Source organism: Heteronotia binoei, chromosome 4, assembly GCF_032191835.1.
Source record: "Heteronotia binoei isolate CCM8104 ecotype False Entrance Well chromosome 4, APGP_CSIRO_Hbin_v1, whole genome shotgun sequence".
Taxonomy (NCBI): Eukaryota; Metazoa; Chordata; class Lepidosauria; order Squamata; family Gekkonidae; genus Heteronotia; species Heteronotia binoei.
The window spans coordinates 74956663-74975990 of NC_083226.1; the positions used below are offsets into that span (position 1 = coordinate 74956663).

The 19328-nt window shown below is 38.8% G+C and overlaps 1 protein-coding gene across 3 annotated transcripts; it reads right to left on the bottom strand.

Annotated features, from left to right (window-relative positions):
• Positions 1 to 736: 736 nt before the first annotated feature.
• On the bottom strand, positions 737 to 19328 carry HNRNPK (heterogeneous nuclear ribonucleoprotein K). Of its 3 annotated transcripts, none has more exons than XM_060235415.1 (16): positions 19210 to 19328; positions 17499 to 17562; positions 17321 to 17393; positions 16484 to 16581; positions 15887 to 15943; positions 14476 to 14519; positions 13538 to 13610; positions 12544 to 12657; positions 9843 to 9971; positions 9352 to 9653; positions 8983 to 9037; positions 4231 to 4281; positions 2610 to 2631; positions 2448 to 2530; positions 1971 to 2140; positions 737 to 1254 (listed from the first exon to the last, which is right to left on the bottom strand). In XM_060235415.1, exons 3-16 carry the CDS (start codon positions 17367 to 17369, stop codon positions 1221 to 1223), a joined length of 1281 nt encoding a protein of 426 aa, XP_060091398.1. In that variant the 5' UTR covers positions 17370 to 17393; positions 17499 to 17562; positions 19210 to 19328; the 3' UTR covers positions 737 to 1220. The 3 variants fall into 3 exon arrangements, with proteins under 3 accessions (XP_060091398.1, XP_060091400.1, XP_060091399.1); XM_060235417.1 differs by having other exon boundaries at positions 737 to 1194; positions 19210 to 19297; XM_060235416.1 differs by lacking the exon at positions 19210 to 19328 and adding an exon at positions 18493 to 18745.

A 19328-nucleotide genomic window follows, 5' to 3' on the forward strand; every position in this document is an offset into this window, starting at 1 on the left:
GAATGGTACAGCACGCTCAACGGTGTTTTTAAATGGAAGGATATTTTGGTACTTTTATATAGCTCCTAAGCAATATTTTGTAATTAGGGATGATGGCTGCCATCTACTTTGTCATTTACTGTACTTGAAGAAAATGTTTAAAGATCAGAACATAAGCAAATGTTGAAAACTGGACCTGTCACATCCAGCTGGGTGTTGATACATAGTTTATTCAAGAAAAAAAATAACTTGTAAACTATCAGAACAAATGCTGAGATTTTTTTTTTACAGGAAAACATCCAAAAGCTTTTGATTTTGCACAAGCATTTCCTATGCAAATCAACAAACAAGAAGGAAATACAATTGTTTAATTCAAGTTTTATACAATGGAAAAATATTTAACAGATACAGTTGGATATGGGCAGAATTGCCAATGCTAGAAAAATGACTAAGCTTCAGGTATTTTCTACAGGTACTTGCTATTCCATGACAAACCAAAGTTTTGCAAGATTTTATTGACTCAAACATGTTGCAATACAATGATGAGGGCATACATCTGAGGTAACAAAGATAAACTGTTTTCTAATATTGTTTAGTTTCCTCACATATACCAAACTTTGGAGTCAATGCACTATCAATAATCCTATTTAGTCAAAACACTGAAACTGGGTGTTCTGCTTCCATGGTATAGGGAAAAAAGCCAAGTTCAATGAATGGTGTAATGGTTAAGTATGCATAAAGAAATAACTGCAAGAACTGGTTCACTAAATTTATTTTTAAAATCATGAAACATCTTACAAAAGAGCATTACATATTCTGCACACTGCTCTGCATGGATGCCAAGAGTAAAGTGGACTACTAGAACTCTTCCCCACTTCAAAATGAAAAAATATAAAGCAGGTGGTTCACAAGTTACAGAAAAAAAATTACAGTTTACAACCAACATAGAACAAAAATAAAATCCACTTTCTCTGCTGCTGTTTCAAAATACCAATGTTAGTTTTGCAAGCCACCCCCCTCCCTACCTATTTGTGAAGAACTAAAACATTACATCTGGTGACAGCAAAAATATCACTACACCTCAAATGCAGAACACCTATGAAGCAGAGGAATGTTGGCTTTTTAAACAGAAGCAGATTTAAGAAAAAAAAAAGATGCAGGACTCCTTCAGTTCTTCACTAGTCTTAGAAAAACTTTCCAGAATACTGCTTCACACTATAAAAAAGAAAAAATATCTTGCATTAGAATCCTTCAACATCTGCATACTGCTTCACACTATAAGGAAAAAGAAAAAAAAGGCATGTATTAGAATGGTTGAACAAACAATTTGAATCAATATTTATAAATACATTTACAATATTAATACAAATTAGACCATACATACTAGTTAAAAGTCTGACAATTTATAATTAGTACTAATTTGAAGACAAAGTTATACATTGCAAGATGATCAGACAGCCAATGTTAAAGAAAACAAAGCAAGTAATATCTAAAGCTGTTATACATGGCAAGAAAGGAAGCAATGCCAGTGAGGTGTGAAATGCTGCGTTAACAGCACCAATAGTTTTCAACTTGTCCTGTAGAGGCATGGCCTGTGCCATATGGTAGACTGCGATTTGTTGTCAATTTAGTTATCTAAAAACAACAAAATCACTAGTCTTCCACACAGAACTAGACCAACATCCACTGAAATCTTCTACATTTTCTACAGGCTCTATGTAACAGATTACAAGTAGATTTTTTGCAGCAGTTTCCACCAGAGAAATGAGGACTGCTTGGTTAAGGTCATTTCCAGCAAGATTAGTTTTGAGGCTATCTTCACTGAGTAAGAATGAAAAACAGAAGAGGAAGGCATACTACCAAGTGCAGAAGTTAGTAATAACTACTAAAAATGATTTTACATGTCTTTCTTCTTTAAAAAGGTATACATACAAAGTTTAGTAATAAGTTTACATATGAGAGTTCACAGATGAAACTGAATGCCAACTTGCCTGTTTTGCAGTAAATACTGTGCATTCTGAATCTGATCCTGTGTGCCTGTAATAGTTATTATCCGGTCTTCTGAACCCTCTAAGGGTTCATCAATTTTGATTGATGCTCCTGATTCATGACGTATCTGTTTGATCCTTTGACCTCCTTTCCCAATGATAGAGCCAGCCAACTACAAAGAAAAAAGTTTTAATTTCTTAGCAGCAGCAAGCTAGTAAATTTAATATTCTAAAGATTATCTAAATAATATGTGATCTATTTCAAGTTATTATACATCAATTCTGGCTGGTTTATGTTCAATAACTGAAGAGGATGGAGAAATTAACAGCATTTCAATGAATTCTTTTCACATCCAGGACAAAATATGCAAATTATATCAAGAAACGGCAATAATAAAATAAATCTGAAAGATGGAAAAGTTACACATGCCTGAAGTTTTACTGCAAAGCATACCGGATGAAAGAAATAAATATACTTACATCTTTGGGTATTGTTACTTGTGTTGTAATGATGGGTCCACCAAGATCACCATAAGATCCACGACCCCCTGCATAAGAATAGTCTAATTTAAAACGTATGCATCTAGTTCTTGTAATGAACAAAGAGTAAATTATGCACAATATAAATGCACATAAACTTACCATATCCTGATCCGCCCTCAAACTGTTGAAAAAGGAAAAAAAAGTTTCATGTCACCACATTTCAATTTAATCTCTACAAAATCATGCAGATAGATTAAATTCTTTCTGCTATAAAACAATAGTATCTGGCATCCCAAGGAAAAGTCTTGCTCCAGAAGCCAGACTAAGTTGGAACACATCACAGAACAAAATGTTTTCATAAAATCCCAAGTGGTGCAGAGCTCCCTTCCTAGAAAGGTATGCATGAAAGGCCACCACAAATTCAGCACCAACTAGATGAAAGTACTTTCCCATTGAGTCTTCAAGTAATCAATACAAAACTAATGCCATAATCCAGGGGTGGTCATCGGTAGCTCTCCAGATGTTTTTTGCCTACGACTCCCATCAGCCCCAGCCACTGGCCATGCTGGCTGGGGCTGATGGGAACTGTAGGCAAAAAAAAATCTGGAGAGCTACTGTTGGCAACCCTGGCCATAATCAAAAGCACCCCTAGCAAGAACAGCCTTCAAATGGGCATAATGGAATTTGGTTTTCAATGAAGATCCATTTGTCCTCTATCATTATTTTTTGCCAAGGGGTGAAGACATATTAACTCCATGTGTGTATATATACTGCTTGTATTTTTGTACAATGTACTTTAAAAGCTTGTTTTAATGTTTTTGGTTGTTCATCACCTTGGAGACCCTAAACTGGAAGGAAAAGTCGCAAAAATACTTTAAAATAATAAACAATGGAATCAGTAGCTTGATTTATATAAGGGAGCTAGCAATTCTTAACGAGTATTTCAATTCTAATAGGTCAGTATTTCAATAATGTTCATATGGTGCACTCAATGTGCTCTCAACACACTGAACTCCTGTGCAAACTCTGGTCTCATTAACAAATCAACAGGATGCTATAATTTTAGTCTGTGTATCCAAGCAGCACTTCAATGTGCTTAGATTTATGTAAGTTCTATTAAACGAATGCAAAATAGACTGCAGACTTGGACACCTGGAAACTTTTAAGACTATGCAACTAAATCATAGATTACCTATTTGAACCTTCTTTGCCAAGCCTATAAATGCGTAACATTCACCACCTTATCCCTAAGCACATTATCCCTAAGTGCTCAAAGAAATACTGTAAAATAGTAACTCTGTGAGGTAGGTAGGACTGACAGAAGATGACTGGCCCGAAGTCTTTTAATTGCTAATGGAGTGACTCCAAGCAGGTTTTCCACTAGTGGAAAAAGGACGAGGCAGTCTCCTCTGACCATTCAAATGACTATTATGCTAGGCATCACGGGGCCACCAGCATGGACAACAGCCATATGGGACAGGGATTGTAATAAGGAACAGACACTGAGAGAATTGGCAGGATCCAAAGCAATATAAGCTTGCCCAGAACACTATAATGTGCAGCAACAAATTGTGTGCAAGTAAGAAAATGGCTTGCTCAAAAGCCAGCAATGTATGCCCCAATCAGGCCTTATTCACAATATCAGCAAAGAAAAGCATTTACCAACCCCATTTTGCTACCATCAAGAATCTGCATGCATAGCAGTATGCATTTGTGTATTCACAGACACACTCTTCAAAAGCAGCAACACAGAGACCAAAAAGGTGAAAAATGAACTCACCATCTCTGGTGTTTCTATGTCATCACAGGCATTGACGTGACATTGCATCATCTTTTCAGACAAGATATGGTACAAAGAGAAACAAGAACACAAGAAAGTATATTTGAAATAAACCAGTGCTTCAAATAGACCCACAGCCAGCCCAGTAAGATATTTATACACGAGATTATAGGTACATGAAAGAGAGCCACCTCATTAGATCAGATACAAAGAGGCAGACTATTAATATGGGGCCCAATTTAAAGACACACAAACCACCTGATCAGATATTTTGAAAAGTGGCAGTGTAAATGTACGTACATCCTTCATAGCCAAAGCAGTACAGATCTAGATGTTGTATTCTACTACAGCTCTTGAATAAAATAGAAGACTAAGCAGTCTTCATCATCTACATAAACTTTCTTACCATGCCCATGAATTGAAAGTGGTCTTCCAACTTTATTCACACCAAAAATTTAAAACCTTTTACTTGGACCATGGTAGTAAAAACAGATGCTGGAGTAGTTCATTTAATACCCAGACCTTTCTGGAACAGCACGCTTTTTTTTGGTCAACTCAATGTCAACCTAAGGACATTAAGTTTTCCAACTCAATATTAACTTCATTATCCAAATAAGATGTGTTTAGCTAATCCATAATGCTAAACCACCAAGCAACTTATTCACTCCACTCACAATATGTTAATAAATACTATATATCGCCAATATTCTTCCCTTATAAAGAAGCAATTACTGACATTCTGTTTGGAACCAGAATTTCCCCAGAACTTGTAAACTCTGTTGATGATGATTAAAGGCTGCAATTTTCTGCGGATTCTGCTCATTAACTGCAATGTACATACAATGTAATTTCTACCATGATGCTAGCTAGTATCAAGCTGCAGGCAACTGATCTAGACTCCAGCAGCAAGACTCCTGCAGCTAGACAAGCAAGCTTGCCTGCTTGTCTTTGATAGAATGCTTGTCTGAAGCTGTATGGCAATTCCTGCTATCTGCTGTAACCAAATGAACATGATATTCTAACAGTTCAATACAGCATGCACTAGAAAGGCATCTACACAATGTTACAGGTCTCACCAAATGGCAGATAAGATCAAATAGAAGTAATTCCCACTCCACAACTTTTGCAGTATATTTATCAGCAAAAATCAAGATAAATTTAAAATAAAAACATCAACAGGTAACTTTTAAATAACTTTGAAAGCATGCTCATATTTCAAAATAGTTTGCTTCTGTTTACTTTTCTACAATTTTAAAAGTTTAATTCCTCTATCAATAAGGAGAAATTGGTAATGATCCACACCACAAAAAGGCATAAGGAATTCTAAAACAGAAAACATTTGTTGCAATAAAGTTGGGTATTGTTAAAGAACAGACGTGTTAAAAGGACAAACTGAAAGTTTTCTGTAAGGAGTTTTTTTAAAAACAGAATTTTACTAGCATATGTTGTTGCCATTTTCAGAGAGGTATCCACTTTTACATGCTGGTCGCCCTGGTGGATGACCTTCAGCGGCCTAAAGATGGAGGCTCAGATAGCAGCCGCTGCCAAGTCCGCGTTTTTTCATCTTAGGCGGGCAAGGCAGTTGGCCCCCTTTTTGGAGCGCGACGACCTAGCAACAGTGATCCACGCCACGGTCACCTCGAGGTTAGACTACTGTAATGCCCTCTACATGGGGCTGCCCCTGTCCCGAACTCGGAAATTGCAGCTGGTGCAGAATGCCGCGGCCCGGCTGTTATTAGGTCTCCCAAAGCGGGAACACATTCAGCCGGGTCTTCGGACCCTGCACTGGCTTCCAGTAATATACCGAGTCCGGTACAAGGTGCTGGTTATTACCTTTAAAGCCCTATATGGCTTGGGACCTGTCTACCTGAAGGACCGTCTTTCCCCGCACGTTCCCCAGAGAGTACTGAGGTCGGGAACACAAAATCTCCTTACTATCCCTGGGCCGAAGGAAGCCCGGTTGAAGTCCACCAGAGAAAGGGCTTTCTCTGTTATGGCCCCTACATGGTGGAATCAGCTGCCGGAAGAGGTGAGGGCCCTGCGGGACCTTGTTCAGTTCCGCAGGGCCTGTAAGACGACCCTCTTCCGGCTAGCCTTTACTTAGCTTGAGAATTTTACTGTAACTTGCTGGATTCCTTTTATATATAGCTGAAATATTTATGTGTATTAATAACTAGGGTTTTATCTGTTTTATCTGTTTTAAATATGGATCCCTTTATATGTGTAATTTTGATGGATCTACTATTGGAAGCCGCCCTGAGCCACTTGTGGGAAGGGCGGGATATAAATCTTAAATAAATAAAAATAAATAAAAAAAAATCTGGATCAAGGCGGCTTGGCGGTGCTGATGTTGTTAGACCTATCGGCAGCGTTCGATACGGTCGACCATCGGCTGCTGGCTTGCCGCCTTGCCGACACGGGGATTCAGGGGCTGGCCTTGCAATGGCTTTCATCTTTCCTTGACTGTCGGGGACAAAGGGTGGCAATTGGGGACGAACTGTCCCGGAGACACACGCTTGATTGCGGAGTGCCTCAAGGGGCGGTACTTCCCCGGATGTTATTTAACATCTATATGCGCCCCCTTGCCCAGATTGCCCGAAGGTATGGGCTGGGCTGTCATCAGTATGCTGATGACACCCAGCTCTATCTACTTATGGACGGCCGGCCTGCCTGCGCCCCAGAAAATCTGGACCGGGCGTTACAGGCAGTGGCTAGGTGGCTTAGGCTGAGCGGGCTGAAGCTGAATCCGGCAAAGACAGAGGTCCTTTGCTTGGGTCGTTGTGGCCCGGGAAGGGAAATCCCCCTGCCAGCTTTTGACGGTGCGCCGTTGATAGCGGCGCACAGGGTCAAAAGCCTGGGGGTACTATTGGAGCCTTCATTGACAATGGAGGCTCAGATAGCAGCCACTGCCAAGTCCGCATTCTTTCATCTTAGGCGGGCGAGGCAATTGGCCCCTTTCCTGGAACGCGACGACCTAGCAACGGTGATTCATGCCACGGTCACCTCGAGGTTGGACTACTGTAATGCCCTCTTCATGGGGCTACCCTTGTGCTGGACCCGGAAACTGCAGTTAGTGCAGAATGCTGCTGCCCGGCTGCTATTAGGGCTCCCAAGATGGGAGCACATTCGGTCGGGGCTTCGGGATCTGCACTGGCTGCCAATAACATTCAGAGTCCGGTACAAGGTATTGGTCATTACCTTTAAAGCCCTATATGGCCTAGGACCTGCCTACCTTAGGGACCGTCTCTCCCCACACGTTCCCCAGAGAGTACTACGATCGGGTTCACAAAACCTGTTAGTAATCCCCGGGCCAAAGGAGGCCCGTCTGAAATCCACCAGGGATCGGGCCTTCTCGGTAACGGCGCCTTACTGGTGGAACCAGCTGCCGGAAGAGGTGAGGGCCCTGCGGGACCTAGGGCAGTTCCGCAGGGCCTGTAAGACAGCCCTCTTTCGGCAGGCCTACAACAACTAACTGACACTGAGAAATTTTAGATGGAACTAAAATGCATTTAATAGACCGCTGGTTTTTATGTTTTTTATGTCTTATTAATTTATTGTTTTAATCTTCCTATGTAAATGTTTTTAAAGCTAAAATTATGCAAGTTTATTATGTTGTAAGCCGCCCTGAGCCACTTCAGTGGGAAGGGCGGGATATAAGTCAAAATATAAATAAATAAATGCATCCCTCTATCACACTTAGGTTTAGAGGCAACAGCACATCTGATGAAGGTACTTATATTGCTTTGAATGGATGGCAAGTACAATGGTGCCTTTAACTCCTCAGAATCTTTGGTTTGACAAAAGCTGTATCTCCCCTAAATTTAACCCTCCACAAAGACAACTGGCCAGGTCAATGTTTGTAAATAGTATCTGTAATAAAAACTTGCAATGTTTCCACTTTTTACACTCCAAGAATCAGCAGGAATGGTGTAAATACATTAATACAATACATGTGTTGCAATCCTCAGACCAGTTCACAATGAAGTGATTCTTCCATGTGCAGCAAATTGATTACTGTTATCAGATTCTAACTTAACAATGAAATGCATGCCTCTGTCACTCACATATACAGCAAGTGCCATACTGCGGACTGCAGTACTCTCAGTTATAATGATCAAATATGTAAAATTTAAAAACAGGTTCTTTTTTTAGATGGATAGGACAACAATGTTCAAAAATAGATATTTAAAAAAAAATTAATTACAAAGGGGCATTGTACCTCATGGACTGGATGCAAAACAGGAAAAAGCAGTTCATCCCATGGCCAAACCACCAACCAAACTGAACCAGAAGGATGGTTCATGGCCTCACAAATCCCATTTAAAGGGACTGCAGACTCTTTAAACAAGGTTTCTGCAGTCCCATTTAAAGGGACTGCAGAAAGCCAGAAAAACAGCTGAGAAACAGGCTGCATAGGACAGTATGAAACTGCTGAGCAGCAGGGAGACGATTAGCTGTTTTTGCAGCTTTTATGGGGAACAAAAAGCAAGGGGTTAAATGACTTGGGAGAGTCCCTTTAACACCTACTTTCTGCTCCATTCATGAACTGCTTTAAAAAGTTCATGGATGTTTGTGATGGGTTCTGTTTGCAAATCACAAACAGAGCAAAATTTGTGTAAAATTCTGATTTATGCTTCAGTTTCTGCCCCTCCATCCCCCACACATATAGCTGTTTTCCATATAGATGCTTCACAAACATTTGAAAAAGAATCACTCCCCGCTTTATTGAAAGGAAAAATTACAAATCCATACCATTCCATCGTAGCGATCACCAGGTCTGCCTCTGCGATCGTAAGACATGAGATCCCTTAAGAATAAAAATTAAAGACTGAGCATTTGGTTGCATAATGGTTCAATTTTCCCCACTTATCTCACCTACATATCTTGCACCTTATTCCTATTTACATGGAAATGTTCCAGTTTCCAGGTTCAAAGTTATCAGATGGTTAAGTGATTTCGAATATACAGTTACTGGCAATTCCTATTACTGGACAAATATTCTGTTTACAGAGTCCCTGCTGACTCCTATTTAATTTCACAAGAATTGCAGTTCTACTTATAAACTACTGTAGTTCTCATCACTAAGGAAATTACTCAGAATCACATATAAAATTAACTCACCCGCCTCTGGGAGGAGGAGGAGGAGGAAGAGGAAGATTGCGAGCTCTGCTGCCACCTCTACCACCACGGCCAGGAGGAGGAGGTGGTGGTCCTCTGCGAGGGCTCATATCATCATAATCTCTTCTTGGAGGCATCGGACGACCACGTCCTGGAGGCATTCGGTCAAAGCCACCTCTGCCACGCATTGGAAAGCCTACAGGACGGCCCCTTCTGTCATCAAACATCATTGTAAATCCACCATAGTCATATGTTTCATCATAGAAATTTGGATCGTAAGGCTGTGCACGTCCTTTGATTGGTGACTAATATTAAAGGAAACATTAAAAGGAAAAGATTAAATACTACCAGTTAATCCTATTTCAAAAATATAAAGCATCAAGTCTAAGGAACTAATTCATTTTTTCTAGTAATAAACAATTACAAATAGCAGGCTTTCAAAATTTACCCCAGAACCCTTTTGATGCTACTCTATAGGCTCTAGACTGATTTACCTCTGAGATGAGATCCAGTATTATTTTGATGCATTCCACAACTCTATCAGGCTTTCCACCAATTAGCACCACTCTGTCAGAAGAATGAGGACAACATTCTTGGAAAAGTTTAATGGTTGTTTGTGTGTTCTGTCAACAAAGATACAAATAAATAAACAGATATGTTTTGTACTAATTTTAATAATATAAAACAATTTTACTGCAACCTATGTTGAAATATGCATGCTATACACATGGAAAAAGTTATGCAGGCAGATACATATCGATACCTCACTGGGGAAGAGCACTCCTCTCACAGCTTGTATTTATATATGCTCACATTTCTATTTAACATTCAGATACATAACAAATATATGTTTATATGATCTTTGTAATAAAATATGATGTGGTCTACACACAGTGTAAATACACTATCAGTTCATCCATGCCTCTCCTTTCATAACCTTCTAAAGTAAAAATAAAAGTTTGCAATCCTATCCACTTTATATAAAAATTAATCATGTCTTCACCCACACAAGAAGGGTATGGTAAAAAGTTTAAATTGGAGCCACCTTTTAAGTGGCACAATCTTGAAACTTGTATCAATCTGATCTCCCTGCCATACCTATTGGGTTTGTTTTAAGCAAAAGTTAAGATCAGCTGCTAGGGACTCCAGTCCCACAAATTTAGGAGAAATGTTTAATGAAGTCCAGTGACATGCATCCATTAGAAAACACAAGAACATACAGTTGAAAAGACTGGATGCTGTATGTCATGCAGTACAGCCTATACTAATTGGATGCCTCAAAAAAGAGAGAAAATGCCACATGCTCCCTTCCAATGGTTGTTCCCAGGGATTCAACAATCTTATAATGGTTCATTCATATGCAGATTCTACAGTATTTGCAATACTTTTAATATAAGCAATTTTCAAAACAAAATATAACTATAACAAAAAAATGTAACAGCATAATAGCCTGGCAGGGAAGGTTAACCTATACCACAGGCATCTTAACAAGTCTAAGTAAAAAGCTTTCATAACAAGAGTTTTAAGCTTCATGCCTGAAAAGGGCCAATCTCTCTTCGTTTGACAAGCTTCAGTAACTGGAATTACTATAAACCCAGAGCTATTACTAAAAATTCAGTTCAGATACCCATACTGGGCTTTATAGGTAACAATTACCAATCTGACTATCAAAATTAGTGGACCCAAGGACAGAAAAGCCAGAGCTGAATTTGCTATCTGGGAAAAGCTGAACAATTTTTGTTGGGAGAGCTGCAGTAGCTGGGAGATGATGAACAACAAGAACTGCTGGCAGCTGAACTCTTAATTTACTGCACTGGAATCAGCACCCTAGTACAGGGCTGCCCCACTTTGTTTTGCCACCTAGGAGGAAAGGGGACAATGAACAAGATTGAAGACTCATCTTCACAGGAAGAGTTGCTACTGTTGCAAGAAGGCCTTCTCAACATCTGGGACTCTGCTCCAGGCTTAGTCTCAGAAAGAATACACTGTGCCTTCTACAAAGTGGATTGTGAGCAGGACTTTGCTCTTGGACAATGGCTAGTGAACAATATTGATATCTTTGGGAATGCAGTTGATTTTGTTGTACTTAAATAAATTTAATTTATAGTTTGAGTTTAAAAAAAATTAGTGGAACTTTTACACATGACTGCATTATGAGCAAATTGGTTTCCAAGCTGTCTCCAAGTGCTGCCTCACATACAGCCTACTACAGTTAATGAATCAAGGACTTATAAGCACGAAGAACCTGTCAAAGACTATTTTCCAGGAAAGAAAGTTAGGAGTCATTAGCCAAACCTGACAGGCAACCCCTGGCCTTAGCCTCCATCTATCTACTCGGGAAGTGAAGCACTTCCAAGATGCCTTTACAGGTGAATAGTCTAGCCGGGACTGGCATTTTCTCTAGTCAAGGCCACTTTCTACATGCCTGAGATGAGCATCACCATCTTAAAATACTGGCATCTCTCAGCAGATATGTGTATACATTTAAAGGCACATGAGGCAATACTCCTGTGAAGCACTTCATAAAAGCACCCATGGAAGTGCAAAATAATCTCTCAGATCCACATTCAGGATACTTTTGAAGAGGTAAGAGAAAAACTACTGCAATGTTCTATTTCCAACACAAAGTAAGTGACCCAGAAATCTTATTATTCCCTTAACAAAGATTTCTGCACATCTATGTGTTCTAAACTTTTCAAAGAAAGAAAGAAAGCCAATTCAGCATATCCCAAGGCTCTGAAGGAGGCAACTGAGCAAACAGCCATTATCCCTTGAGATTATGAGCACTAAACCATATTCAGTTACATTCACTCTAAGTTTTGCTGCATGTATCCTCAAATAAAAAAAGCTGTCTGCAAGTATTCTTTATCAGGGATCTATGATTTGGCAACTGGAAACAGATACCAAGGAACCTCCATTCCATCTTGGCGGGAACATTAAGCTGCTGCTTCCTTCAGGCTGCAAATTCCAATTTCATAAGATAAGCAGTTTAAAAGATCAAATCAAGTACATTGGTTTTTAAAAGAACTCTAATATAGACAATTAAAATAATATTGTAGGATTTTTTAAAATGAACATTGTATTTTCATTGCTTAGTGTGTCCTGCAAATATACTTGATAGCATCTACAAGAAATGACTGTTTACAAGTATTAATACTGTTTAGATGGCTATGTTTCTCTCCAAAGACAAAATACCTCTCGCAGTTCTTTGATTTTAGCTCCTTTGACACCAATAATTCCTCCAGCCAAACTCTGGTGAATCAACAACCTTAATTCACAGTCAAAATCACTTCCTTTGTAATGCTGGTACTAAAGACAAGTTTTGGGAATAAAAAGTTAAGAGCGGTTAGTTACCAAAAGTCAACTTGAATAACTTTTACAAGTTTAATTATTTGACTTAATACATTTGATGTATAAAATAGAATTAATGCAGTAGTTTCAGAGTTTTAGATCAATAGTTTTTCTAGTATTAGTTTATTTTTCTGCAAAACAAATTCAACAAGGGCACACTGTATGGTACAGGTATCTGATCAAGTTAAAAAATCCCGCCAGCCAACTTGGGCTGGCCAAAAACAAGCTACTGCTTCCCTACCAAAAAGCCTTATTAAAAATCAAAGAGAATCTAGTGTACTGGAAAAGCAAATTACTTTAATTGTATTTAAGAAATGCAATATAACTAATATTATTTGCCAAATACTGGAAGACGCCCCAAATTCCTTCTAGGGAAGAATTTATTGTTAAACTTATTGAAGCTGCAGAGTTAGACTTAATGACTACAAGACTACGTGAAGGCAATTTACAAAAATGTAAAGAGAGTTGGGAACCAATATATTGTTGGGTAAAAAGTAAAGGACTAATATTGGAATAATAGAAACATAAAAAGTAAATCTCTGTTCGCTCCCGGGATGTTTGGGAGTGTGCTTGCGGGGTGGAGGGAGTTTGGATCCTTTTGGATGATGTATGGAATGTGTATTTTTATGTACTGTATGTATATGTGTTTTTACTTGTCGTATTTGTCTTTCCACTTGGGTGTAATAAACAAAGAAAAAAAAAGAAATGCAATATAACTGCACCTCATCTACCCACATCAAACCAGAATATTCCTAATATAAATCACAGGGGAGGAGTTGGCTGCAGAAAACCGAACTTATCAGAAACTAGGCAGTCATGCATATTCCTGAATATTTACCTCTTCCAAAGTAGGGATAATTTTCTTCAGAATTTCTCCAATTGTTTCAATGTCTGCACTTATACTGAGTATGCTGTCAAATACCATAAGTGTCAGGTGTCACAGACAAAATGGGAAAAGGTAAAAGTAAGTTGCACATTCATAATTATAGGGATCATAAGTCAACTTTACACAGTAGGTCTTACAGATATATTTCCCCATTTAAGTAAACCTGTTTAGTTATAGCACATGCACCTTGTTTATGCCCAATACTATAAATGGTACAATTTCAAAATAAGGGTTTGGAGACTGAGAATGGGCTTTTTGGAAGGGCTCAGATTAAGTGGACAAGAAACTGACGAAGAACTGAAAGTAGAAGTGATACCGATGTTCCCCGCCACCATTAATTTAGGACACCCTTGCTATCACATTATTCAACTGGCACACCTTCTCATAGGAAACATGGGAATATGCAAGTGGTGAACATTGTATTTGGAATCGGGTTATGAGACCAGTTAGAAATTAGATTACTAATGGGCTCCGCGAGAAAACGAATACAAATGCAAGACAAAAAGGACAACACAAATGAGAAGTGAAGGAGAGTGAACCAGAAGTTAGCATTTCATCAGAAAAAATTATGAGCAGGCAATGCTGGGGGAGCAAGGTGGGCCACAAAAGACAGAGCAAGAGACTATTTTGAAACAATCTGATTTACAATGCAGCAAATATACAACAATTGAAGCTGTGCTCCTTCCATTGAAATAAATTAGTGGATTGTTGGGTGGGCAATTCACGTAAAAGTTCAGTGACAAAAAAGACTTAATGGGGAAAATAAGACAGAAAACTTAAAAAACAATACACCGTCTATGGGGATACTATTTAATTATATAAAAGGCAGGTAATAATATACATTTCTCTCTTTCTAATCAGGCAGTGAGGCATAAACTGTTGGGACATACCGCTCGGGGCCACTGCTGTCTGGGACTGAAACACTGGCATTGTACTGCATTGGTCATTGGCGTTCGTGGATGTTGGCATTGGGCATGGGCATTCAATCAGAAGTTGTCAAGTAAGGCACCCGTTTGGCAACGAGCACATTTTTGGGCATAGCCAACCAGGGTTTTCACATGGGCGTTCAGGGGCGGATGGGCCAACGTCATGGTGGGCAACGCAGGGGCAAGTCGATCCAGTACATGGGCAACGGAGAGATATATGGCCAAAAAAACAAGGAGAGGGAAGAGGGGGAAAAGCAATAAATTTTAATTTAATACAAACTATACTCATTACTCTCAATGAAACAAGCTTAAGTTGTTCTGAAGACTAACACAATAACGGATAGCTACATTGACTGTGGCTTAACAGTTATGGATTGCAAAAATGAGTTACTTGGCCTAAACTACTTTTAACATTATAAGTTGCAGTAGCAGGCTGGCTCGTGAGGGTAGACACAAAACCTGTAGAGATTCAGGTTATAGAAATCCTGGGAAAATTGGGAAAGCCACTAATCCAGGAATTATATGTATGAAATCTGGATTTAGGTAGGTGAATTTTTAAGTACACTAGCTTCAAAAATGGTCAGTTAAAGCACAAGTGATTGCTAACCAGTTCTTGTTTAGTCTTATACCTCAGATCTAATAACTAAAGTTGACAGTTGGAACACTCTGCAGGAGTTTATTTTACAATATAATGAAAATATCAAACACAATGTGAAATGATATAGTGCCAAATATTTTATTTAACACCGATATCACTACTTTAAAATATGAAAAAACTATGTATAGTGCACAATAAACAAGAAATTGCTTTTTACAAAGCATAATATTAAACTATGAGGCTTCGTTAATGCTGAGCGTGTCTATTCACAAGAGTCAACCCACTATAAAAAAAAGATAGTCATGTTCACTGAAAACTTCATCATTTGAACGTATCTATACTACTGTCCCCATACATAAAGTCATGCCAGTCTTAAACATCTCACTCCCAAACAGATCGAATGTTTAAACAAAAATTACTTCTATAACTGGGCAAAGAACAGGCAACTAGAGTGTTTTCTAAAAACAGCTGAATATTTCCATAGGAGATTGTGGAATTAAGAATCTAAGCCTTCTTCAATATTACTAGTTAAGGCATTAAAATACACGATTCAGTGTGATACGTTTCCAAAACAAGGGGACAGGAATCTCTCCACATGATTCATTATGCGATTTAATTATGATACTAATGGAAAATCCTGACACCTAAACTAAAAATCATTATCTATGATTTGTACTGAACACCTAAACCTACGGAAATTTCACAACTCTAGAAATGCACACAATTTGTTTTAAATACTATGTACTGCAAAATAGTGCTTAACTTTTAAATACTCACATCTGTACGAAGCGCCTTAATATTTTTGCCACCTTTGCCAATCACTGCTCCAGCATTCTAAAAAGATTAACAAATTAAATTTTCCCAAATGAAATGAGCATAAAACTTTTAGGTAAAAGATGAAAGGTGGATCACTGACATTCTTGTTCGAAAACTTCATTTTTCAGCAATTAAACCAAGGTACACTCTTGACACAAAGCTAAATACAGTCTAACTTTAGATGTTTTTTGCTACCACTACATTTTTAGCATACACAAAAAGAAAACTGCACTGAATATCTGCAATTGTTGCTTATCGAGAGTGGCATATAACTCTACAAATGGGCTCCAACAGATATGTGAATTTCTACCTCATAATCACTAATTGCTAGGCCATTCTAAAGAGAATTCCTCAGCTCAAATGGCAGAAGCATTTTTTTTCTCTAAAGTGATAATTTGTTACAGAATTCTATTATAGTCTTTCTAGTAAACTTTAAATGCAGTTCCAGAAGTGTTCTCTGCTCAAAACTTGTAATCTAATGCAGATAAACCAACTAGCTAAATAAATACCATGGATATCATTTACAAAAAGCATCTTGGATAAAAAAGAGAAACATACTTTACTCTGAAGCAGAATACGCAGTTCAACCATCTCATCAGTGTTCCTAGACCGTTTGAAGGCCTGTTCTTCTTCAATATCTTCAGCCGGACGTTTGCCTAGGATTCCAAAGGATAGCAATGCAATTATTCTCCTTTTACAAACACAGCTTTCTTCAACATTACATTTATTAGATGAATACTACAAGTTATAATTTACAGCATGAACTTGTGAGGTCAGTCCTACATATGAATTTGAAATTCTATACTGAAAGTATTTCCAGCTAAAATACTGACCACCATTCAAATACTAAAAGCAAATCTAGCAACAAATTAAAGACCAAGATATGGCTGTAATTCAATGTTCCCATTAACCATTTATATGAAAAACTACAGATTCACACAAAACCATTTTCAAAACTGTTAATAAAGCCAGATGTAAGTTTAAATTTCTGACAAATTTCTGATTTGTAACAACTGTAACTCTCAAACTCCTCATCTCATGTTGCCATGTGGCAATTACACAAATAGTTGTAAATATACCAAGGTCTTGCAACATTGCTATAATTTAAACAGCCCAACATTAGAGACAAGGCCCATATACCAAATGTCAGATACTTAAGCACTCTTAAATGATTTAAGTGTCCTCAAAAATCACTGTAAACAAGTTTCAGAATTCAGTACAATCACTTGCCAAGACAGCAAAAACTAAATGTGCTGTTGATTTCAAGTATTTACTTTATAAAGTCATCGATAAAGTCAACACCTCAGGAGATAGTTATTTGTCTAGTGGCCATCATTAATGATATTAACTTTTATACTGACAGAAATAGCAATTCAACATATAAAGTAAGCTTACCATTGGTTTCTGTGTTAGTGAAGGTCTCCTCTTGTTGTTCAGTCTCCATTATTTTTAGACTTGTAGATACAATCTGTCAAATAATAAATATACTAAAGCACTTACACAGAGAACAGCAAGCTCTACATCTTCCTAAAGAAATGAAGTCAGGTGGGGGCATCTGGGTTTCAGCACTTACCAATATTATATAGTCTTGCCAAACAAAACTTAAGTGTTCTGGGCGGGATCAAAGATCAGACAGCCTATGAAAAGCAATATATGGTTTTGGTCTTGATTATTTACATATTAGTTTCCACAATTAAATTAAAGATAAAACCAAGGAGTAATGTTAAAGCATCAGTTTCTATCCTGTAATAGCCATCTTTTCTCTCCAGACTATGAACTATAAACTGCTCTGTCGAGGTATATCACATTTTATGTCCTCAGGGTTCTTTACTCACAAGCCCACTAACATACTGGTCTTTAAAAAAATTCGATGTTGTAAGTTCTAAGTTTCACTGCTCATTTATAATAAACGAGAAACCCTTGAGCATTACATTCAGTCACTGAATGAGTAGGATATATTTATTTCACATGCAGAACGTTACAGAATGCAAACCTAGGAATCAAATAATCATGCATCAATTACTTGACATTAGGTAAACTGCTTATTTTGCCTGCTGAAACAAAATGGCACTAAATTTAGGCCAATATTTAACAAGGAGACAGAATGCTATTTGTTTTAATCATCTGGCTATATATGAACACTTACAGCCAATAAATGTCAGAAATAACTAGGAAACCACTGCGAGTGTTATTAGTAATAAATAGGCTTGCAACAGAAAAACTCATCCCGGCACGTTTGTTTTTTCTCCTGTTTTGCAAAATTGCTGTGTTTAAATAGGTTTCAAAATCTATAATAAAATCAGACGAATATTCGAGAAAACCGCCAAGTGTTGTTAGCAACATAGTTAAAACTACAGAGGTATATGCAAGGCTAACACACAGACCTCTGACGAGGGGGAGGGGTATGGCGACAAAAAACAAAAGCCGAACACTCGACACAATTTTAATTTCGTTGTGGAACTAAACTATATTCAGTTATTTACCCCTCCCACGCCTAAGGCAGGCTGATGGTAGTCTATAAAACAAAGACGGAAGGACCAACTTTTTCTACTAAGGGCCTGATTTACCGGCAACAACTCCAATTACAAGTTGCAACCTACAACCCATCGAAAAAGCGCAGAGGGGGAGAAGGCCTCGCGCAGCTGGTTGCATAATCCTGACTTGCTTTTGCTAAGAGACCAACGGGACTAAAAATGGCGGCTCTAACAGCGGATTCGGCTGTAATGGCGACCACAAGCTGCTAGGAGGAGCCGGGAGCGGAAAAAGTACCGCCACGCAGCGGCTTCACGGGAAGGTCCGCCAACCTCGAGACACAAAAGATGTCTGAAGTCTCGCCTTGCCTCATTCGATAGCAGGGAATAAGCCTGCAGCGACCACCGACTCTCTTGGCCCCTGTTAGGATTCAACAGGCCCAACAACAAGAGGAGGAAACGCCTGTCGCTCGCTCGCTCCCTCCCACCCTCAGCCGCCATGATCTATTCCGCAGCAGCCGCTACAAACTAGGCAGCGCCTCTTTCTTGCTTCCCCTTCTTCGTTCCCTCCCGAAACGGATCCCGCGAACAAAGCAAATGCATTTCAAAGGAAAAAAGAGAAAGGAACGAAATGGCTACCTTTCGTTACAATATTGAAACACCACCCATTCCTTCTAAGGAATTTCTCCCCCTCCCCGTCTGCCAGAATTTGCTAGGCCTGAGGCTAATAAAGGTTCAACACACAACTATCCCCCTCAGACACCAAGAGGACAGAGCAAAATTGAAGCTACCCGAGTCCCGTCTACGCCTTACCACGCTGCGTACTAACTCGCCGAATCCACCTCAGGGACTGTGAGAGAAAGGAGAGCAACTATCAGCCCCGTGCTCGCACACGCCACTGGCGCTCTCTCATTGGCTCCCCCACCCAGCTA

What these genes read in the sequence shown, in the direction of transcription:
- HNRNPK (XM_060235415.1), bottom strand. Translation starts at nt 17,369, where the DNA reads ATGGAGACTGAACAACAAGAGGAGACCTTCACTAACACAGAAACCAAT. An exon ending in CCTCCTCCTCCCAGAGGCGG is followed by an intron (nt 9,038 to 9,351) that starts GTGAGTTAATTT and finishes TTTATTCTTAAG; the next exon opens with GGATCTCATGTCTTACGATC. An exon ending in CAGTATTTACTGCAAAACAG is followed by an intron (nt 1,255 to 1,970) that starts GCAAGTTGGCAT and finishes TTTTCCTTATAG; the next exon opens with TGTGAAGCAGTATGCAGATG.